Here is a 24,379-nt window from a genome sequence, read left to right on the forward strand (position 1 = left end):
AATTTTCTAACATAGACATTCATGATTTACAAAATAAATGTATAATTCACTTCAATTACATACTTCATAAAAAGTATATTCATATGAATAAATAATACACTACTGCTGTTAGCTTCAGAGAACAGCAAACCAATCTCAGACATGTGAGCAAATCCCAAACTCTACCACCCCCCCACCCCCCTCCTCTCCCACCCCCCCCGCCCGCCCTCTCGTTCATGCCTCGTATAAATAAACTTTTTTTTTTTTTCATTTTTTAAATGTTGAATTTATCGGACACACGTCGAAAAGGAAAAAAAAAAAACTGAAAAAAACCTGTACACAGTTTCTTCTGGTTTGAACGGAGCACAGTAGTGTGTGTCAGCAGGGTCCAACATGCACAGGTATAAAGCTAAAAACCATCGTGTCCCAAAAATGGCAAAAAAAAAAAAGTTATAATAATCCATGACGCAACTGCTGGAACCGGAGAGTCCGCTCCGGAGTTCAGACGATGTACGTGGGGAGCTCTGTGGAGAATTTCACATGTACATGAGGTTTCATACATCCTGGAGGGAGACAAGGCGGGAAAGAGACGCGGGTCAGAGGACGTTTCGGGATAGAAAACTTAAGCAGGAATTAGCTTAAAAACACAATATCTAAAAATGTAATTATCTTCTAATGGTGTTAAACATGTTGGAAATAGTTTTGGAATTGTGAAACTCAGGACGCTACGACCCGCCCGACTATAGCGGGAAACCTGACTGCACCACAGGCAATTATTTTCAGATAGACCGCCAGAAAACTAAAAAAAAAGAAGGAGGGACTATAGAAAATGACACTGTAAAAACTTAAGGAAAAAATTTGTTGACTTTGTATTTAACGAGAGAATTTAAATGGGAGTCTATGGAGCCGGAGGCTTTTTGGAGCAAAACCCCCAAGTGGCACTCTGTGGTATTGCAGTTGGCCTCATTTTATTTCATGATAAATCTTCTTAAAATAATCATACATCTAACAGTCGTGCAGGTTTAATTGAAGAGTTAGACATCATAAATAACATGAACTTTAAACGGGATGAGAGACAACAAAGACAAGCAGCTGTTACAGTGAGACTGTGTGTGTTTGTTGAACAGCTACCGTGAGTGACAATTACAACATGATGGTTAATGATAAGACGTAGCGTCACAGGCATACAATGAGTTTGCTGACACTGGTCACAGCGAACCAGTAAGGCCAATTTAATGCTCCAAAAATTGGATCAGTAAAAATGGGAAATGTGTCATTCCTTTTCTCAAAGTTGACCTAATCTCACTTTAAAGGGAGTTCAAACAGGAAATGTGAATTTCTGCTAAAACTGTCACTTGCATCGACATTTATTATATCTCTAATATGGCCTTATTTATTCCCAGGTGTGATTGGAGCATAGGTACGTGCCGGTAGTAACCGTTGTCCTCCATTAAATATAAAAGTAAATATAATATGTTGAGCAGGTTCACAGAAAAAACACCCGATTTCGCAGCGTCTCCTGAACTGAAGTGCTGAAAGAGTTAAAAGTCGAGTTAAAGTAACGACAGACATGATATTAGTCAAATATTAGATCTGGATGAACAGGTGGGCGACAAATTACAGGAAAAACCCCCGAAGAAACGAGTCGTGAGATGATGAATGGGAGACGAAAACGATGTAAAACACGTGTTCAGCCGGCTGTTGGAGCTTTTTGGAGCAACTTGTTCCGCAGCCTCGTGGTGCTGCGACAATAAAGACACTTGAGTGCTGGATTTTCCCGTCATTTGTCACCCATCTGCACCCCTCGGCTGATTAAAGGGAGAGTGGGGCGGGGTGTTCATCGTACCACCAAGACGGTAACTGTACTGTTTTTGTCTAGTTCTCCCGCTGACCGGACCACTTCACTGAGAAACACACACCGGAGAGCACAGGATGAGCACGACGGATGGAGAAACATTAAAAAATAAATAAAAAAACAATCGAATATAATAGAGCGTTTGTTTACCGATGGGCCGTGAGTTAAACTCTGTGTCCAGAATCTCCAAAGAATGCACCAAGTCCCGCTGAGAGCTGGGCGGGGCCTCCGTTGGATCAGCTGGACTCATCATTTCTTGTTCTTTTTCGTTCTGCATCTGCGCATAGACGTTGAGGCCTGGGATCTTCCTTGAGGAAAGATTTACAGTGAGGCAAAGTGGGGAGATAAAAGGGGAGCGGCCTAAACTAAAAGCAAAAGGGAGAGAGGGAGAGAGGGAGAGAGAGAGAGAGAGAGGGCGGCGGCACGGCCAGCGGATCGCCGGCGTGCTGCAGCCGATTCCGATTTAACCGCGTCTTTGCATGCGCACATCGACCGCCCCGCTGACTCAATGCGACGCTGTTCGCATGCGGATCGGCAGCGACTGGCACAAATAACAAAGCGGCTCCGTAAAACGTGAGGTTTCACTCCGTCTCTGCCCGTCCGCGAGCCTCCATGACCCTTCACGTCGTTCTCCCTCGGAACTGCACCTCAGCGCCGAGACGTCATTTAACATTTCCGTAAAAGGTCAAGTGCCCCACGTTCAAAGGGCTCCAATATCGATGGCGGCCGAAGGCCGACTGACATTTCCTTTGTCAGGACTGACCTGATGAAAGGATTTCTACAGATGTGTGTGAGAGGGGCGGAGGAGGGGGGGAGCGAGAGAAAGAGCAGCCGGACGTTTGACGGGCAGCTATCAGCCTCCTCCGCAGCCTCGCTGGCAGCTCGTCTTTACCGAGCTGTCAGGAAGCTACCGGCAACCTGCGACGACTATATAAGACATGACATTTCATGAACACTTTACCTCTTGAATTTGTAGATGATAAATACAGCTAAACCCACAACCACTACAGACAGCAGCATTAGCATGGCAGAGCCACTGTGGTTCTCGCTGGTGTCCACTAGGGGCGCTGCAGAGACAGGGAGACAAGGAGCCAACAGAGCGTAAACGAACACGGCTGCGGACGTCAACTGTATTTGCACCCAGCTGAATCATGCGATGAGCCGGTCCCGCCAGGATTTCAGAGTATTTTTTTTGAAAAAAATGTTTTGCGATCGTTGCAATCAAAAGCATTTCATTCTGCTGCAGATTTTTTTCCAAAATTGAGATGTAATTTGCAGAGTTTCGAGTAAATTGCAGGAATTCAAAAAAAGTCACAAAAGCAGAATTAGATTTATTTTATTTTTTTTTACTACCTGATAAATGAATAAATATGAAACCACTTCCTGAGAAAAGAATCATGCTGCAAATACAGAAATATTCTACTTCTAACCTTTTTCAAATGTATTTATTTGAACTTAGAGAACCGTGGGGATTAAAGCTGCCAAACAAATCATGAAAGTGACGTCGCTTTATACTTAAAACTAACATAGAATACAACGACTACATCAGCTGTCAAAATAAGAGCTTTAGATGCCTTTCAGATCGTAAATAGGAGTTACTTTGGTCAAATGAAGTGAGTTTTGTTTGAAAAGACTTACTTCATGCCGTCAGAGCTTCTGCTGTCGACTTTTTTTGGAGGAAAAATTGCCGGAATTAAAATAAAACAAATTGCAAGCTCCCGCAAAATATTGCGGAGTTGGCTTGAATTTGCGTTCATTATCGCGATCGCAAGATCACGATTTCCTGGAGGGACCGATGAGCGACTCAACACAAATGACACCTATGAGAATCATTTTTAATGTTCAGTAATATGGACTTCTCTTACTCTTTATTTTATAAGCCCCTTTAGGACAGTAGCAGCATCCCCAATAGGAAGAGGCACACATACGTGTAACGATGCTCACTCTCTGAATGTCTCTGTGTAGCTACATGGTGGGAGCCAATCACACACAGGGGTGGGGTTATTAGTTAAGAGAGGGGTGGGGTGGGAGGGGGTGGGAGCAGCAAGAATAATGAAAATATACCTGACTGTCCACTGTATCTGTATCTAGGTCTCATGCTTTATGTTCTGTCCCACTTACTACAGAAAAAAAAAAATCCCCCTCCCGGGAAACTCTGAACACACACACACACACACGGGCAGCCCTGTTTCGTTTACCTGCCGACAGGTGCGATGCGTACACGGTGACCTGGACGCCCGGCCGCAACGTGAACTGGACCAGGTTTTGATTCAAGGCGCTGCGCAGGACCTCGGAGAGCTGCGGAGACAAGAAGATGCGAAGAACGTATTTTTTATTTTGTATAAAAAAAAAAAAACAGCTTGTTCCCTTCGGTCTGCGGTTCTGACTCGTCGTTTATTCACTCGGGGTTTCGACATTTCAGAGCAACTCCGTTGAAAGTCCGGCCGCGAATAACTCGTCCTCAACAGCTGTGAGAGGACAGACGAAAGACGAAAGAGAAGACGCGCATCATGCTAGCCTCTCCTGAGCGAGTTAACGGAGAAATCTGTGAACTACTTATTTCTGCTGCACTGATTTATTCGATATTTTAAAGGGGCACAAAAAAAGCTGCATTATTGTTGTGGCCACTGGGGGGCAGCAGACGAAGCTGAAAACACAACACACATTTTCACCTCATGAAGTTGAGACTGTAAACTAGTTAGCGAACAGTTAATTATCGACTCTTTGTTTTTGCTATTATTTGATCTCCAGAGACGTCGAACCCGTAGATCCCACCGGGTACGGGAGGGGAGGGGAGGGGGGGGTCCATCACATCGAGTGTTTCAAAAGCAGTTTGTGTGTTTTATTTTGTTGACTTCCTGGTTTGGGCATTTTTCCTTCATTAATTTTGTTTTGTTTATTGTTATTTCCTACATTATTGTGCTTTAACTTGCAGAAAAAAAGTTAACAAATGTTTACTCGTTAAAAACACATGCATCCTGATAATTCCTTTCCTTCTTAATGGGCGACGATAAGCCGATTACCTGAAAGGTAAACTACGGAGGGCCGGAGTCCGATGCCACACACATCTTATTATTGGCACAGTTAGAGAAAACGTGCGTCCCGAGGCGATGATGCTCTCCAAAAAACATTAAATAGGCCTTTTAAAGTAAATACATTCCAGTATCGTGAAGCTGTTTTTCTTCATTTAACTCGGAGAAAATATGAAGCTCCGCGCAACAGAACTCCACGATGTTATTTCTCTCCTCTGCAGACGCTTCATTTATCTTATCTGCCTCATTTGCCAAATGAATTGTGATATGAGTAATTTCTGTAGTCCTTCATCCTCCCCTTTGTACTTCTTAGCACATTTTAAATTTAGACTACGCCGTGACTAATTACTTTTTTCCCACTGTATACCAGGGTCAGTAAATCTATTATACATTCTAACAAGCGGAGCTCGCTCTACACTTTTTAAGGACGCCAACCTTGAATGAAGATTTATCGCCGGCATGAAGGGGGGGTGGGGGAGGGGGAGTTCCCAGGCGATCAACCAGGTGGGGGGATCAAATTGATTTTTTTTTTCTCCCCAGGCATGCAGCCGTGGAATTCTTCTCACGGAGAGCCGACCCGACGTTATGATCAGTCATTATCTATTACGAGGGGTGTATGGGGGGGAGGGGGGCGCCAGTGATTTAGTGTACTGATCAACCGTGACAATTTCTACGTCTGGCTTTATGCCCCCCCCCCCCGCCCCCTCCACCTCACAGGATGTGACTTCAGGGAGTTTAAAAGTCATTCCCCTTGATAACTTGTTAATACTTGTCAGGCTTATTGATGAGTCTATTGCAGAGATTCCTCAGGCGTGTTCTAGAATTAGATTCATGGTAAAAAAAAAAAAAAAAAAAAAAAAAAAAACGTGGACATGCTTCAGTGGACTAATACTGACATCTGCTGGAGGAAAGGAGGAACTTAAAAGCTGGGGTTATTTTTCAGAGTGCAATTACTGGACGAGCTGCTGCTGCTGCTGCTGCTGCAGGCAGAGAGGATCCTCCATGAGTCACAAAGCAGAAAAATACGGGAGACGGGTCCTTCAGACTGGGTGTTATGGCAAGAATTACAGTTAGGATAACGAGGTGAAATCCATCCGCCGACATGAGTAGTGTTCAGAGCAGCGGGAGGGGGCGGGGGACAGCAGCTCAGAGCGGGTGTCTCACCTGATCTAAATGAGCAGAGCTCTTCTCTGGTTTCCCCTCAGTCAGCTGTTTGTCAGGCAGCAGGAAGAACTCGGCTGCCGTGGGTAAACCGGGGAGGACGGCGACAAGGAGCTGGTCCTCTCTCACGCCTGTCGCCTGGAGGGGGGGGGGGAACACGAGGGGAGGGGAAGTTAAAGCGGGGCTGGGTTAAGGACAACAACACCGTGAACATGACAGTGACACTGAAGGCTGTTTCAATTCTGCTCTGAGCAGAGACTGTCAATTAAATCCGAATTTAAAGAAAGTACAACCATAACATTTCGTGAAGCCAAGCGGCAACCAACCCGACCATACTACGTCCCGCCCACTGATAGCCGTAACCTGACTGCACCACGGGCCTGTCAATCAAACAAACACACCCCCAAAAATGTGATTTTCTGAGGCCTAATTTCTTATGAATAACGGCATTGTTTTCAGATGGACCGCCAGAAAACGAATAAAGAAGGAGCGACTTTAGCTAACAACACCATGATGAGTCGTGGAAAAACTTTACTGACTTTGTATTTCATGAAAGAAGTGGAATGGGAGTCTATGGAGCAGGAGGCTTTCTACAGCTGGAGGCTTTTTGGAGCCTACCTCTAGTGGCACGATGTGGTATTGCAGCTTAAGGTGCTTCCACGTCAGCCTCGTTTTTCAGACCCTGAAGCCACGTTCACTTTTATGTACAGTCTACGACTCTTACACCGTCTTGTATATAATTAGTAAAGTGTTTGCCTTTGTTAGAAGTTATTTATCTCCAGCATCAATCAAACCCTGAAGACGAAGTACAGCTCTTTATAGCTCCCCTTCAAACTCGCTTACAGAGATGTAAGTTGGCGGGTTGGGTAGGAAGGAGTCCTGCTGCACTGTATAAGAAGGGTACTATAAACAGAGAGCATGAAATCTCCTGTTTCCACTAATTCCCGCATCAGGCTCTGACTCCAGCTCCTCCTGCAGTGAATGTTTTCAGCTAACATGTCATATTTTCGTCTGAAAGTTTTCCTCTTTTTTTTTTTTTTGTTTTTTTTTGTCTGTCTTTCTTTTAACCCGTGTTCTGCCTTCCAGGCTGACGTTGTCATGAAAAAAAAAAAATACGTCAATAACAAATAACAAAACAGACATGTTCAGTGGAGACGGAAGGAGCCCACGTGTATTTTTGGCATCAATTTTGATTTGGCGCGATCAAATAACGCGTGAAAATATGACGCAAGACCCCGACCGCGTCGCTCCCGGGGATCAGAAGCGCGTCGAGGATGCTGCGGCAAACAGGAAGTTAATGAGGGAAGCGCTGCACCTGCCGTGTCACATGTGGCTTTGAATCATGTCCTCAGACTTGACAGGTTTCAGAGAGAAAAAAAAAAAAAAAAAAGCGCTCGTCTCCGGGCGCCTCCTCGGGTCAGTGCAGAACACACGTTGGACCCAAACTGACATTTATTCTTCTGTACAGATCAACAAGCACAACCTCGTTACCGCACGGCCCTGAGCTCAGTGTGTGTGTGTGTGTGTGTGTGTGTGTGTGTGTGTGTGTGTGTGTGTGTGTGTGTGCGCGCGCGCGCGCGCGCGAGAGCCACGGCAATCAGCGTGCTCTTCGTACTAGATTCGCCCGTCATTTATCATCATAAAAGTCAGATTGGAGTCTACGAGCCGAGGGGAGGTCACGCCGCTCCCACAGGTCCGGCCCGGGCGCCGACGGTATTTAACCAAAAGCAAAGCAACGGTTTCCCACCGAGAGAGAGACCTTTTTTACCTGGATCAGAGAGTTCTTGATGATCCGGCTCACATCCAGCCGCCACTCGGCTACGTCGGGGTTGTGGTCGTCCAGGTTTGATGAAAAGGCGAGCAGATGAGATCGGAAATATTCTGCGGGGAGGAAAAGGAAATGCGTGCGTGAGAGATACTTTGAGCTTTCATCTCCCGATAAAAAAAAATAAAAAATAAAAAATAAAAAAACAAATCAGCCTTTACATTCAGCTCACGTGCTTCGTCTTCAGAGGGAAAAAAAATATATATATTTTTTTCTTTTTTAAAACAGTTTTGACTAATTTCAGATCTCACTGAAGTAACACAACATCAGCGACGCGACACCGTCCGTGTTTACGAGACAGACGAGAGGGAAAGACGAGCTGCTGGTTCCTGAAACTTTAATTTCGTATTTACATTTGACATGCCAGAAATGAGAAATTATCTGATTGAATAAAAAGCAGCAGCGAGCAGAAGAGTCTCTGATCTGTTTTCATGCTGTTTGATGTCGTGCAGCACTTTGGTCAACAGATGTTGTGTTTAAACGTGTCAAACAGATAAAAACCCATCCGACGAGCAGAGCTCCAACTGGGAGTCACCTCGTATTTTTCCTATTTGAAAGATGAATGAGGCTTTTACTTCACAAGTGGTTCCTCCCACTTTGCAACTTTATGACAGACATATGAAAGTGCTGCACAATAAAAACGGTAGAAACAGATTTAAAAGTTTCCTGTGGAGTTTTCGATCGCTAGCGGCACGACGGCGCAACGTCTCCGGTCCGTCGTGAGCAAAGATGCACGTGAAAGCGGCGATGCAGGACGTCGGTGCGATACCACCGATGAACAGTTGGTGGTGGTAAAGAGCAAAGGAACAAAACACATTTTTTTTAACGATCTAAACTAACAGTCTAAAGCAGATGTTGCATTTAGTTCGTCCTAAATCCACCGGTAAACCTCTGCTGGATAATCCGAGCTTTAATGCTTCAAAGAGGTTCTACTTCGTCTCTTAAGAGTGAATCGCCTTGACAGTTCAACGTCTTTCAGAGCACAGGAAGTCATTAAATGCTAGCTGTGGATTGGTGGATTGCTATCATAATGGAGGATTTACCGAGTGGTTGTAGGGAACCCTTCTGGATCCGCTCGTGCGCAGGTTCTTCAAATGCGATGTTAATAATAATCATAATTTACACTGTAAACCAACGTGGATGCCGGAAGGGAGAATGACAACTGTGTAGAGCTGCAATAATTATAATAATCATAATAATCACAATAATCATAAAGGTTATTTGTACAACACCTTTCATACAAGACATGCAGCTCAAAGTGCTTTACAGGAAGAAAATTACATGCAACGGAGTCAAAAGCGTTTCAGTGTGAAATACTAAAGCTATATGAGATTTTCTTGTTATTAAAACTCTGCAGTGCCCCTTTAATAAAGAAAAAAAAATACATCAGTAAAAATGCACTTTTGTGACTTTTTCTCTTTGATACTCAGAGTAACTGCAGTGACACAAATCTATCTGCTCTGGAACTAGAAACAGTCTGCGAATGTTAAACACTAAATCTGATAAAGAAATTGTATTTAATCAGTAAATAACGACTCAGTTTGTAAAAGTTAAGTTTTGGCACCGATCAGTGCATCTCTAAATATCCTCAAAAATGTAAAACCTAAAAGAAATGAAACCTCAATACCAGAGCTAGACACGTGGATCCACACATCTGAAGCCCACCGGGAGACACTTTCAGAGTTTAAGAGCCACAAATTCAGAAAGCAGCCTGCGTTAAGATTTGAGCCCGAAGCGAGGCGGTGCCCTCCTGAGAGGACCCGGGAGACCGGCAGGTGCTTCGTCGTGCAGCGATCTATGAGTCATATCAAAACTCATAAATAACACAGATGCATGAAAAAAAAAAACAGCCGAGCAGCCGCGGAATCCGTCTGAAAAATCTGCCGGATGTTTAACAGTCACGCGGGCAACGCGGGTATTAATATGATCAGTTTGTGGTTCCACGTCCTGTTAAAACTGGTCTCATCATCTCACGTTCAAGCCTTCTTTGTTGGAAAAGCTGTTTTCGGACCAAACAGGTCGAAGGAGAGGAACAAACCCCTCGGAGAGTTTCAACCAGAACTGAATAGGTTCTAAAGTCTTTTTGTAGTTTGCATTTGCACCGCTAATAGGAACTGTGAAGTGACCGAGCACGATGTCAACAGAGCGGCTTTAAGTTTCTCTGCAGTTCCTGTTGTAACGGGGAACGTACACACGTACCCGGGCGTAGGAGCTAAAAAGAAAAGTACCACAAACCGGAGTTACAGGAACTTAAAAGGTTCTAAGTTTACCCGTCAAAGTTCTTAGAACCGTGAAATAGTTCCTTTAGTCTGAAAAACACCTTGTCAGCAGTGAACTTGACATGTTTCACTGTCTCATAACTCATCTAGTGTGTAAACTGTATTAATTGTTAAACAAGTTACTCCCAAATTTTGGCATTTCCAGATGATTTGTGACCAAGTGGCACCCGACGGTGACGTCACCCGTTGGTTTGTGAACGGCCGAAATGAAGCCTCGAGTTCCGGCATTTGGCCGGCGCCCTTTAATGAGCTTATTCGAAAGAGAACAGCATCACCTACACCAATTCAAAGTCTTATGCTACTGTTATGACTGCGGTGACACATCCTGCGTGCAGAGCAGCGGATTGCCAGCAGAGGCGGAGTCCACCAAGTCGGCTCACCGTGGACAGCGATGGTTTTCCTGTCCTGCAGGATGGCGTTCCCAGCGGACACCTGCACGGTGACTGTATTGACGCCCTCCCGGGAGAACGTGCACGCCACACTTCCCTCCAGAGTGATTACCGGCTGCTGGGGGAGAAAAGGCAGAATGGGAGAGGGGGGGGGGGGGGATGGAGTGGAGAGAGAGTCAGAGTCTGGGGGGGGGGGGGGCTCCCGTGAGGGACCCCTTATCAACGGCTGGTTAACATCTCACACTGCTGTTATTTACACTATAGAGGTGTCAGCCTGCTGGCGCGCGCGCACACACACACACACACACACACACACACACACACACACACACAGTACGGCGGCCTGTAGAGAGTTCCCTCTGTGACAGCGGCAGCTCCTTCCCGTCATTACTCACGTCTCCATTTGTTTTGTTTTTTCAGATAGCTTTAAGATGCCGGAGCTGCCGCGCTTTATTACCAGCTGACATAACTGGCTGTCCTTGCGGAAGGCCACGGTCGGCGCTGAACAAACACGTTTACACAACTACAATTATGAAGACAGATCGGATGAGCGCAGTCTTTGTCGACACACGCAGGGCCTCCGGAGCGAGCAGGGCCACAGAGGTGGAGGTTCCAGGCAGCGCAGAGGAACGTAACAGGAATGTTGATAACAGGTATTAATGCCATTAACGCCTTGTTACTGAGGCATTATGGGGAGGAGGCTTTGTTTGCAGTCGAAAAAGGAGGGGGGGGGGATGAAGGATAAAAGGCTCAACTCTTTCAGGGAGCTACAAAAACAATATGAGCAGCAACAATGATTCTACTGAGGAACTAATTCCCCCCTTTCATAAACATATGCAGGAACATTAAAGTTCTCTTGGCACCGACTAAACCCCCTAAAAACCCATCTGTGTTCATCAGAAAAAAACTTACTAACTATAACGCCACCCCTTCTGCCGCTTTCCCGCAGCTCCACGATATGGAAAGCTCGGGTCGGCGCGATTGGTTCCTCGGGTGTGTGACATAGGAAACCCAGACTGTTTGAATCCACGTTTTTCAAAGTGTTGTGTGAGTGCTTAGTTTTACTTGTCTTCTTGCAGATGAAAAATCCCCAGACATGTTAACATGTGATTGTCACAACATTAGTCACATTAAAAGCAGCTATTAAAATAAATCTCAGTGAAAATCACAGCTGTTATTCCTTCTGCTGCTGGGTACTTAGTAAAGCACTGTAATTACTTGATGATGACTAATGGATTATAGTTTCCAAACAACTTGGTTAACACTGATTTGGAGCTGCAGCGCTTCTGAAAATATGATTTTTTTTGTTTTTTTTTTGTTTTGTTTTTTGCTTTGAATGAGCCTGAAAGAAAACTTTGACAGTCTTCAAACGCAGATATCTCAACTCTAAAGTTGAAACTATCTGCGTGGTCTGATATCACAGTGGGATTAGAGGAGAAATATATCATTTTATGGCCGTTTACCTGTGAGGGATTGATCAGCTCCGCCTGGCTTCAACGGGCCTGAGTTTTAACGACGGACACACTTCGGTGGCTATCAGTAATTAAGCCGCTCTGCGTTTTCGAATACGTCTGTGATGTTTATTGAAGCCGCTTAACAAGGCCGCAATTATTTTCAACCTGGATGCACAGATGCAGCTCGACAAGATAATGATTCCCACATTTTTGGAGGAGAAGAGTCAGCAACCTACTTCAGGAGAGTCTGGGTACAGTACCTCGGTGTTATTTCCGATCCACCAGATGTAGGTGACCGTTCCCACTTGGCTGGGCCACAGAACAGCCGTCAGGTTCACTTCCTTATTCCTCACCGCCACAAAGGGAGCTGAGAGATGGATATACTCCAGCTGACCTACTCAGGCACACATATACATCACAGCGTGAACCCGATGCTCTGCACCACAAAGTGTGGGAAAAAAAATAAAAGAAACAAGAAGAAATCATTTTATTGGTTCAAACGAAGTGGGGGTGGGTGGGTGGGTGTGTGGGTGGGTGGGGTGGGTGGGGGTTGGTTGTTCAGTGTGCGCTCCTGCGTTTGGGACTGCCGGCTGCCATCTGCGGGTTATTTTTCATCCGTGGCACTCCTGAGCCTGCGGTGGCTCTATTTGCACGGCGGCTGGCACACAGGATTGACAGATCGGTGGGGGCAACGACGCTCCCCGATCAATAAGTCAGCTCGGTTACATCTGTCACCCCCAGAATACACCGGGGGCGGTCAGCGTCCGTACGCGCGAGGCTGCAGCGACGTCTGTGGGCCGGGCGGCTACAAAAGCAGAAGTCTGACTCGAGCGGAAGCGTAATGGGATTTGTCGTATCTCACTTGTTTGTTCGGTCGTGGGAGGGGAGATAAAGCTCCGAATGCGGCGGCACGCCGTGTACAAGCCGGCAGCCGCAATTCCACTCGAGGTGATAAAGGGCGGAGAGCAGGAGCAGCAAAAAAAACAAAAACAAAAACAAAAAAATGGAAGGAACTTCTATCTGCATAAATGCACGAGTACATTTGTAAACGCGAATCTTAAAAGCTCAGCGGTATCTCACATGTGACGTGCAGGTAGAGCACGGCGGTCTCCGAGCCGAGGCTGTTCTCGCCGGTGGCCGTCACTCGGTAGATTCCCACCGTTTTGTAGATGTGTTTGATGCCGTCCTCGATGGCGCTCACGTTGGAGTACGTGAGAGCGTGGCCGTCCCCGAAGTCCAGCGTGATGCTCGTCCTCGCCCCGTCACCCTGCGGAGGACAAACACGTTCAGGGCATCTGCAGGTCGGGCCCTTCAACGGCAGCTGCTATAGCGCACGGCGAGTGGCACGGCGGCCAATCGAAAAAGTTCAGAGACTGTAACTGTTGAACGCAACCCAATAATGTACGGCTCTTTTTTGTGACACGTTTTGGTGAATTCACCGCGGGCCTGAAACTGGAGCAGAGAAAACGTCTGATTTTGGGTCAAACTCTGGAAATCGTCAACAGAGACCCTTGAAATGCTTCAGAGAGTCTACGGATATGAAGCGACGAGCCGGGCGAGGTTGTCCTGGGTGACGTTCACGTTTCAAGAGGGGGCGGAGCTTCAACGTCCGAGACCGAAGAAGGTCGCGTCGGGTTCAGGAGACGCCAGCTGGGTTTTCTTTGACGTTGTTTGACGGGGTTGTTGTTCACCGTGAATTCGTCCCCCAGAGTCAGACTGTCAACACCGAGCTCTACTGGGACCTTCTGAGGCGTCTCAGGGGAAAAACATTCGCCGCAAACCACCTGAACTGTGGCGCCATGGCAACATCGTTCTTTGGTTGCTATAATCTCTGAACCTTATAACCACACCTTGTACACTATATTAAATTCTAAGCACAAACTTCATTATCTGGCTTCTGGGATATTCCAGCTAATCATAGCTCTTTCTAACTCTTGCTAATTTGAAACTAGTGATTTTGTAAACTGGATTGCGTCATTCAAATTTCCTAGTTATACAAAATGTATTAAATATCTCTTTCTTTTCAATAAATGTTCAAATGATTCAATATCTCAGGGAACACTTAAGGTCAAAGAAAAAAAAAAAAAAAAAACTGAAACTGAAAACATATTGGTGGACAATAACTTTGGTTTTTTTCTTCTTTCCTCTCCCAGTAATCATCTGACGAGCCCTCACATTTATCTGCTGTCCTTGGATATAAAACTGGATATAAAGTAAAGGTCAAACCAGCTCCACCTGCAGCAGCTACAACAGTGACACGCTGTTCACACACTGATGCTGCACTCTTAATATTATAATGATGTCATATATAATCAGATGTCAGTCAGAGGGACCAACCCTGGACTTTTACTTTCATACTTTAGCTTCATTTTACTGCTAATACTTCTGTACTTTTACTTCAGTAGGATTTTTCATGCAGGACTTTATTTATTTTTTTTTTTTTAATGGTAAGGGAGTATTTATACTTTACTGTTTTGGTACTTTTACTTCAAGAAAGTATCCAAATTCTTCTTCCACCACCGCTTTTAATTATTTGCTTCAAATTGTCTTCATGTCAAGCAATTTGACCCGAACCTTTTATCAGTTATGAAAACTAACACCAAGTTTCATAGAAATGTGTGTGTGGAGCTCTTTTCGGTTCTCGCTAGTGAAGGTGCAGAGTTCTGCGGAAGTGTTGCTGGAGTCGCAATATGAAAGTACTCGAGTACAGTTGAGCATTAAAAGCAGAAGTTACAGTATTCGGCAGGTATATTAAACTTTAAACAGTCAAAATCTTCATGTCAGCTAAAAACAATAAACGTGTTGTGAAGTTGGAGTCGGAACGCAAATATGATGGCCGTTTCGTATTTGATTCAATTCAATTGTATATTTTTTTTTTACCAGTAATTCAGACTTGCCTCTCGTTTCCATGCTAAAGATAATGACTCTTCGTTATTGTGACAGTTCAGGGGGTCTTTTTGAGAAAACCCAGGAAACAGCTCACCTCCTCCAGAAACACCAGGAAGGTGACGTTGGAGCCCAGCGTGGCCGTCAGCGTGCCCTCGCCGGTCACCAGGTGGAGACCTTTGGGTGCCTGGACGGGACAGTGCTGCCTCCTGGCTGTGTACTCGACGCTCACTCCGGCCGTGCAGTTATTAGACACCACCTTCCTGTAGCTGTCAGCGGAAGGGCACAAAAAAAGGCTGACGTCAGTTCCTCATCTCTGTCACACATATATATATGTGTGTTTACGATGATTAAACCCTGTTCAGGACACCACTGGATCTGCCTGCAGCCTCCCTCCTTTACATTCTCCTCACGGGTCAGAGGAAAACCCTTAAAAGTGAAAAGTTTCGCCTTTCTGTGAGCCGAGTGTCAAGAGCTGTGTTTGTGTGTGGTGAGGGGGCGTAAACGGGAAAATAAACAGGGCGCCCTTTGACAGGCAATCTAAAATGTGGAGAGAATGTCGATGTTTCTGAAACAGAGCGCCGAGTCGAAGGCTCCTTCAGACTTCTTAAACAGGACGGGCCCTGATTAACCCCGCGGAGCCCGCGACCACTCTTAAGGACTCCTTCAGCGCAAAACGTTAACTCGTGTTGCTGGACATATATTCAGAGCAGAAACAACAACAAGCATGTTGACATTTAACAATCACACACAGATGTCTACAAAAATGGTTTTACTTTTATTTTGTATCCCAAAACAGAAAGGAGACATCCATCACCACTTATGCATCCGCCCATTAAACCAATATTACCAATAATTTTAGGAAAGAAAAAACGACAGAGTGCTTCAAGAAAGTACAACTTGTTTTATTGTAATTGTTGGGAGTGAAACAGAAGATCGTAGTGAGAAACTGAAATAGTCCATTAGTGCTTAAAAAAGAGGGAACTACAGGTCTGTAATGGTGGTCTGTCTTCTGTACTTCATTTTTTAATAAAAACTGTTGAAGATGTTTGACTCTAATTAAGGTACTTTGTACATGTTTTAATGAGGTTTTCTAATATTAGGTTTTTCATTTTATCCCCCGCTGCACATTGTGAATGTTAACCTTGATTGTTTTAATCTGACTTATTTTATTCACTCGCCGTGTGTTCTGGTTTTTTAATCCACTGGAAGTGAATTTGGGACCATATGATTTGGTGATTTTACACTTTAACAAATATTGATATGTAATGTAACCTCCCAAAGTGTGCTCAGGGGAGTAACCGAGAACACGGATATACACTCTCTTTCCACAAACAGGCGTGAAAATGAGTCTAAAATGAAGATACAAAAGCCAAACTGTGAAGTACAGCACTTACACCCCCCCCCCCGCGCCTCTCCTCCCACCGCCTCTCTGAATGAAACCAGGTAAGCAGCTCTCCAGATATGATCTGATTATCATCGACACAGCCTCCCCACAATTCAATGTTATTAGTTTTAGCAAGTGGAAAAAATGTTTTGCCGCAGAACTTTCCAGAGAATTTATTTCCAATAATGAGCCACTCCCGTTCAGATATAAGGTGGTTTCCATCTGCAGGCTGCTAGGCCGTGCTCTCGTTTAATAACAGTACTCCAGGCAAACAAAAGAGTGAGTTTACCTGCAGTATAAAGAGAGTATCACAGTCAGTTTTTCAAGAAGTCTGTGACAGTTTTTATATTTCTATTTTCACCAGGTGTAGAAACATTCCTGGTTTTCCTGAAGCCCAAACGTACAATCAGGATATCTTTAAGCATTTTGAATTCATGAACTGCCTCAACTGACTAAATACATAGATTTGTTTCTGCTGTCAGCTGATACCTGTTTAAAACGGTGGTCAGACATTATTTAAAGAAAGCGATAACTGTTTTTGCTCTGATATGAATTCAGACTGTTCTTTTAGCAGTTTGCATAAAGAGTGTGTAAGTGTGTGTGTGTGTTTGAGGACAAACTGCAACCTCCTGTAGAGCTTCGTACTGGTAAAACATTACTGATGCTGGTTACCTTGACTTCAATACCTCAGTGATTATTTTTGTTACACCAATTAAATCGAAAAATTATGTTAACAAAAAGAAAATTACATTTACGGTCAAATTCTTCCGTTTTCATGCAGTTTAGAGGGGGAGAGTGTAGATGCTAGCTTGTCACAAAAGTGTACACAAGTCAGGCAAAACTTTGTCCAAAAAGAGTAATATAAGGCATGAATGCAAGATTTACATAAGGAGAGTGTGTGTATGGTAAACGCCGTGGCTCAGTGATCCGTTTTAATCACATCTCTTCACTTCTGCGTCAGCCAGCGACGCAAACATTTCTTCATTGTTGAAGTTTTTCATTCACGTCTCATTTTTCCGATATTCAAAACAAACAAGTGCAATAAAAATCACTGATAATCTGACTTTTATTCATTAAGAAAGAGAGAATTAGTTTTTTAAACTTTTTTTTTTTTAATATCTATTTAGTGACATTTCTGGAGCTTTCAAGTCCTATCACATGGATTTAATTAAATCCCCTCACACCGAACCTGATGTATAATTTTTTTTTCAATTAAGCCTTTTTTCAGATTCTCGACACGACTTTCACCTGCAGGAGCAGAACTTTGTATTAATGCCGATCTCTACTCGTTGGCTCATGATTGTTTTAAAAAGTACCGGTTTGAACATTCAGCCCACATTTTTCCTCCATGTTGTCTCTGAGAAACTAATTACAAAGGCCGAGCAGTGCGGCCCGAAGTGCACTGTTCATTTCACCTTGTGACTCACTGCACTGCACAAAGCTGTGAAAAATACTCTTATATTCAGATGTAAAATCCAGCTGGTCATGTTTTCATTAGAAATGGATCATATGTAGCTTTCTCAGACAGATCACTGGACTCCTTACAAGTACATATCACTTCTTTATTTGAGTTATTTTTGACGAGATAAAAGGAAAAAGTCTGTAAAACTTTAAGAGTTATTTCAAAACGTGTCTTAAAGCTTGAATGACTAACTATTAAGACTTCTAGATGACTTTCAATTGCCGATATATGTTGATAAACTTATGTGGTGGCTGTGGCTCAGATAGCAGAGCAGGTTTCCCGTTGTGTGTGTGTGTGTGTGTGTGTGTGTGTGTGTGTGTGTGTGTGTGTGTGTGTGTGTGTGTGTGTGTGTGTGTGTGTGTGTGTGTGCAACTGAATGCAAAGCAGTCCTTTACAGAAAAAACACACATTTCACAGGTGCAAAAAATCATGAGATCACATATGAAATGTGTTTTTTGGAAAGTTTTCATGGTGTTTTGTGTGAAGCCCATTTACTTTCCACGTGAAAACGTTTCCACGTTTTCCCCAAGTTATTATATGTTGCAACATTTGGAAAACATGAGAATCTCATGTGTTTTTCCCGTAAGGAAGAAATTGTCAATTTTAAGGTATTCAATTAAATCTGAGTTTAGGAATACTAACTACAAGATGAGCCAACCTGTTCAACCAGTATGAAGTAATTTATTTAATTCATTTTCTTGTTCCTTGGCCGTCATTTTTTAAATCTGCTCAAATTAACACTGAATTATAAACTACTGACTAATATTGAGTGTTTTTCACTTATTACTGTGCTGTAGCAAGTTTGATCTAGAGTCCTTTAATCGAAAAAAAACCCCCAGTATTTTCTTCCTATTTCAAACCTTTGAATACTCATCAGAGTTTACTTTTTATTTCTAGACTACGATTTCTTGTCAAGTAAAATTAAAAAGCTGCATGGACAGATTATTTCACAGGTATGAAGTTCAAATTCATCAGTTTTTAGTTTTCTTTTCATTCTTGTACTTTGGCTGAGTTTTTTTTTTTTTTGCAGTGTACAGAGACTGTGCGTTTTACCCGGTGCTGTTCAGGAACGTCATCCCCGTGGTGCAACTCCTGGACATCGATGACGGGTGGAACCAAAAGGCGGGGGTGCACTTGCCGTCGGCCCGTCTCTCGTAGCCATAATCACTGCAATTAACCAAACAGGCGACACCGTTAACCAATCAGGAGCCACGGAGGAAAACACAAAGTCGCACGGAGACCGTGAAGCGTAACACCTCTTCGTGAAATGATATTTATTAGATGTTGAAATTCAACGCGTAAACTTGACGTCATTTCACAGCAGCTGCAGCGACTTCTCCGCGCTTCTTCCCACGAGTTTGTTTGTGCTACAAATTAAAAGGCAGAGCAAGCGCTGCGTCCCCGAAATGATGGGGACAAATTGCCCCAATTAGTGCGACATGCACACAGATGCAAAAGTGTTGTGATTGTTAATGAAAGCTATTAGGTGCTGTGATTTATGGTTTTGATGGCGCTTTATTCCGAGAGCTGCCTCGCTCAGGAGACCTGCAGGTTTGGGACCAGAGCGAGAAGCAAAAAAAAAAAAAAAACACAGATACATTAACTCTGTTGGTTATTCAAACAAAGCTGTTTTTTTTTTGTTTTTATGTGGAAGAATGCAGCTGTAAAATTAGGAGTCACAAAAAAGCTACAAAAGCAGCTGTGAACTTTTTTTTCTTTCTTTTGGTGAACACTTTGTTCCTCAAGCCGTGAACGCTGGCACACATTCAGCTGGAATCAATATCTGGGAACACACACACACACACACACACACAGTCTCGGTTGCATGTTGGAGCAGTTGACTGATTTCCATTTAGCAGCAGGCACAGAGAGAGAATCTGCCTGAGCTGCTTTTGCAATTATAATCTGGAGGATGTTATCCTTGACGGTGATCTCTTATCTTTTAATCCCTGCGCTTCCTTTTAAAAACCCAGCTACACACTAAAAAATTTATTTCTCCAACTGATGAGACTCCGGCTCTGTGCCAAACACAAGAGAAGTACCCCGGTTAACAATTGGCCTCTCTTATTCATTGTTATATTTGCTTATCTGCCGCAGAAACGACGATCCTGTGTTTTCAAAATTCCCAAATATGCAAAAAACAGCTTTGTTTGAATAACCAACAGAGTTAATGTATCTGTGTTGCTGATGTTTTCGTTCTAGTGCGGCGGAATAATCTTTAGAGCTGCTCGCACAATTCAAAGTGAGAGAAGGTACATAGGATTACACTATCTGTACAAACTGTAGCATGTGTGCATAAACTACAACTGAGCATTTGAATTGTAAGCAGGTTTAGAGTTTGCAGTGTTTGAACCGCGCTGCAACGCTGTCAGTGTGCAGACTTTGCAGATTTTGAAGTGTTCTGTTGACATTATTGTCTGGCAAAAGAGATGTAATAATCCGTCGTCCCTCCGAGTAATGTGCCATTTGATTAACGCGTGTTAAAAACCGCAGCGCTTGGCTGTCAGTTAGCTTTCAAACCATTTATTTGTGAGTCATCCGCGGCGGCTGAGTAGCACCGACAGGAGCTTCTCGCGGCTTTGAAGAAATAACATGGAGGTGTGGATGGATGCGAGAAAACAAACAACAAGAATATGAAATCTTTACACTCTGATTTATCTCTAAGTTTGAATGCCAGGAGCATCCAAAATCTCACTTTGTTAAAGTGTCGGCACTCTAAAGTCTGGTCATTTTATTGTAGTGTACAATTAAAAAAAAAGTGCTGAAACAGGCGCGCTCTCGTTTGATCGTTCGGTACCGCTGTTTCCCTGCCGGGCCGGGTTCACAAACATTTCTGAGAATCTTCTCAGAGAGTGCCTAACTTTGTTTAAAAAATTCGAGCGAGGAGTCTGAGCTCGGGAGGGATTTAATAAACTCCTCAGAGCAACTCTCGAGTTTAGGAAGGGACAGAAAGTTTTATCGACCCCACAAGTGTGACACGTCCTTTTAAAAGACAACGCGGTCTGCGTGACGATGGCAGGGGGATATACGGTGACATCCGGTGGAAATGAAATGAACTGCGTCTCAACGCGAAGTAGTGAAAGCGCTGTCGACGTTTGCGTGATCCCTCTGACCCAAGTCATCACCAGCCGCTGAATATCTCAAGTGCTGTGATCACTTTTATTTCTGTTATTGTGTTATTAAGATGAGTGGGAGAAAATCAAAAAAGAGAAAGCGACCGCAAACATCACATTTTACACTTCAAATAAAACTGGACTGAAGTGAATTGACACTGAACCCCACCTTGCATGGCAGCTCTGGCGCCATGAACTGAAGGCTAAATGAAAAGCTAAGGTAAGAAAGCGCTACAAAAGTGCAGTACATTTTCCATAACCCCAACAACTGTTGTCACAAAAGACAGATTTAAAAAAAAAAGAACAGGTAAAATAGAAGCAACTCAGCGATGGAGATGTTCAGACTTTCTGGTCAACATCCCAAAACTCCTAAAATGTCCAACAAGGGGGTTAAAATGCCCATCAGACCCTCCCTGCTTTGCCAACATCCACAGATTTCAGTGCCAGAGACTTTGTTTAGTTTGTAGTCTCCAAACCTGTCGCTGATTAACATCCACCGCGACCAAGAAAATGACTTTTGTTTTGTATAAACTTGGTCTAATCCCCCTTAAGCAGCCTTACAGAGGGAATAACGAACGGGACAGGATGTGAAAAAAGAAAAAAAAAAAAATCGACACTCACCACTCAAAGTCGGCCCCCGTGCAGTCGCAGGGCCCCGACGTCATCGCCACCGAGTACGTCTTCCCCATGACGCACCTGGACGTGGGCTTCAGCTTCCGGTAGATCCTCTTCACTCCCATGAGGCACGGCTCGCCCTGCAGGGCCCCGGTTTAAAAAAAAGAAAAAGAGAGCCCGTAGGGAAAAAAGTTACGCGGAAGCATGTTTTTAAATAAATGAGCTGCTTTTGTAACACTTGCCGGCATAAATAATTCACGGGACACGAGCAGCCATGCGTGCGCAAGCTCGGCGTGCGTGACGAGCCGCCGGCGGCGAGGCGGCGGCTCGCCGTGCGCTCCCCCCTTCGCCGGATATTTACGGGCCGTTTGCTAAACTCAGCAACTGTTCCTCCATCGGCGAGTGTCACACTGTAAAATGTGCTGCTTGAGTTCTTTTTCGAATTTTTTTTACTTTTTATTTTATTTTTTTTACTTGTGGTATTGAGAAGAAACGAATAAGCTTGAGTTGCAAAAGCTGCCAGAAAGCCGATCCATTTTTAGCTGCAAAAATCTACGTGTGGGAAGTGTATATGAAATCAGGACAAAACAGATGAAGAAGAAGATATGAGCAGCCTGTTCTCTCTGCATTCGTCCTCCTACACTTGCTGCTCTGCTTTTTCATTACCGGGACATTCTGCCACTGTGCATTAGGTGTCAGTAGTGAGATGCCTTGAAAAGAAACTGTGACTGTCTCCCCAAATAGACTCCCAGCTCCTGAAAATGTCCTCAACTTTCTTCAAACACAAACATGTCCTCTGTTTTGAGATGCTGTTTGTTTTCTTGCGGCGCTCTCGGACCTCCTCTACGTTTGGGCGGTTTAGCCCCGTAATTGGCTTGGACTCTTGTCATCTTCCACGCTATACGTTTTGATCATCAGCCTGCTCCGAGCATATGGGTGTCCGGACCAATTACAGGAGTGGGCCGTGAATAAAGGCGCGCTTTAGGTGTCTGGCTGGGCTCCGGGCCCGAGCCAGGTTGAGTGGCTTTTCGCGGGGGGGGGGGGGGTTGTGGGAGGGGTGGGGGGGGGGGGGGATTGGGCGAGGGAGGAAACCGTAGCAAAGCGCTCTGGGAGTTGTTAGTCGGCTCTCTGCGGCACCGAGCTGGAGGCAAGAGGTGGTCAGCCGGCTCTTAAACAAACCGAACCTTAAGAGGCTCCACATACTTTAAATCATTTTATTTTGCGGCAGGAGTTGACACTTTATGTGGAAATAATAGCTGATTAAGTCAAAATTGTACCCGTCCGTAGGGCTTCTGTTTGTGGGATGGATGGAGGCGCGTCCACAAGTTAAAAATGCTGACATTAAATACACAACCTGCATCTGTAATCACGTCTCTCGTCCTCCCAAGAACACTGTGTTCACTTTTAACCAATCATATTTCGGTGTCCGCGAGTCGGCGAATGATGGGAGAAGTTTTCAGACCTCAGAATACCTACAGGGTATCCAGGGCACAAATTGAAGGGGCTCCCAACTTTCGACTTTATCGCTGACTTAGCGTGATGCAGGCTGGACTTGGAACATTACATTATGATTCGAAATGTATTCCCACTTTAGCTCGAGATGCAAAATGTCTGAATGTGACAGGGCATTAAAGCCTGTCGACAGCGGTTTTTGTGAGTCTGCAGCTTTTCTCCTCCGGCTGCGCCGATCGGTGACGACACAGCTCGGCCCCTGATTGGTTTAAAGCTTCACCGGTACGCATGACGTGTGTTTGTTTTTATTCTAAGAACTTTAAATCTGTTAGCTCCTGTGTTATTTGTCCCACAGGGGATGCAATTTATTTGATCTCCTCCTTCTGGCAGCTCAGTTTTTATATATATATATATATATATATACTGTATATATATATGGACCCCACACACACTAGAAAGCTGTAAAACAGTTTAGTTCAGGAGTTTTCCGTTGTAAGATTTATCTTATTTTCACCCGCCTGGTGTTATGGTGGCCGCCGTTAGGGTTTTAGTTTTCTTCTAATGTTCTTAAGTCCTTGCTTCCGAAGAAGAAATAATCAAAGGTTATCTCTCTAAAAGCGTCGCCTCATTTATTCCAGGTGTGACTCTTTATCCCAGATGAAAAACGTACTTTTTTAGTGAGTAAACAGAGTGACGAAGTTTTTCAAAGCAGTCTGACGTATTGAGGGGGAACGCTCAACGGAGCTAAAACAGTACGAGATCAGCCATCGCCGCGAGTTCACGCCACGCAAAGTAGAAGGTGTCCGACTTCGGGTCAGATTTGTTATTTCCGTCCCCTTTACTCGCTGTACCATTTGCACGAGGTGAAATATATGTAGGTGCATATATGTACAGTATGTGTTTGTTTTTTTTTTGTTTTTTTTTGCTGTACATACGTCTATTTATGTCTGTTTCTGTGTTTTTGTACATCGAGAGAGCAAGTTACAACCGGAGTTAAATTCCTTGAATGTGTGAACATAGATGGGCAATAAAGCGGATTCTGATTTAACGAATGTTCTCGCCGATCGCTAAGTCGAACGCACCTTTTAACTGTAGCTATGCTAATGAACAATTCTTGTTAGAACATCACAAACAGTCACAAGAAGAAAAGTCGCAATCGTGTTTTTTCTTTTATTCCTAATCTGAAGTCCGATTTGATCTGCCGTCATTTCCAACCAGAAATTTAACAGTTAAAATGTGACTGAAGCAGATGTGAAACCACGACTGGCTGCTTCCACAACAGACGGAGGAGCCCTTCAGTTTATAGTCAGATAAAACCGCTCACAGTGTACAGTGTTACATATTGCTTTCCATTCTGAAATTTAATTTAACTTTAGAAAGAAGCATTTTTCTGGAGGAGCCCATCAGCGGATAAAGTTTTTAAATAAAAAATCTATTTACTAAAACAAAAAAAGCATTTAGAGTGTTATAAAAATCTCGATGCATCTCTT

General features: G+C 44.1%; 1 protein-coding gene across 5 annotated transcripts in view; it reads right to left on the bottom strand.

The window, feature by feature from the left end:
- Positions 1 to 209: 209 nt before the first annotated feature.
- The window catches only part of LOC138208243 (VPS10 domain-containing receptor SorCS1-like), a 143,530-nt gene continuing 119,360 nt past the window's right edge, over positions 210 to 24,379 (bottom strand). The window contains exons 16-28 of one of the 5 annotated variants that reach the window (XM_069165998.1): positions 21,444 to 21,577; positions 18,763 to 18,876; positions 14,958 to 15,129; positions 13,055 to 13,241; positions 12,235 to 12,368; positions 10,512 to 10,638; positions 7,796 to 7,908; positions 6,031 to 6,165; positions 4,033 to 4,132; positions 2,796 to 2,901; positions 1,985 to 2,142; positions 1,826 to 1,883; positions 210 to 542 (exon numbers count right to left, since the gene is read on the bottom strand). In XM_069165998.1, coding sequence (XP_069022099.1) covers positions 1,855 to 1,883; positions 1,985 to 2,142; positions 2,796 to 2,901; positions 4,033 to 4,132; positions 6,031 to 6,165; positions 7,796 to 7,908; positions 10,512 to 10,638; positions 12,235 to 12,368; positions 13,055 to 13,241; positions 14,958 to 15,129; positions 18,763 to 18,876; positions 21,444 to 21,577 — 1,509 coding nt within the window. In that variant the 3' untranslated portion in view covers positions 210 to 542; positions 1,826 to 1,854. The other 4 variants (XM_069165997.1, XM_069165996.1, XM_069165999.1 and 1 more) reach the window with 4 other exon arrangements.

Source organism: Embiotoca jacksoni, unplaced genomic scaffold (assembly GCF_022577435.1).
Source record: "Embiotoca jacksoni isolate LCO1_2020_lvr unplaced genomic scaffold, fEmbJac1.0.p SCAF_36, whole genome shotgun sequence".
NCBI classification, from domain to species: Eukaryota; Metazoa; Chordata; class Actinopteri; family Embiotocidae; genus Embiotoca; species Embiotoca jacksoni.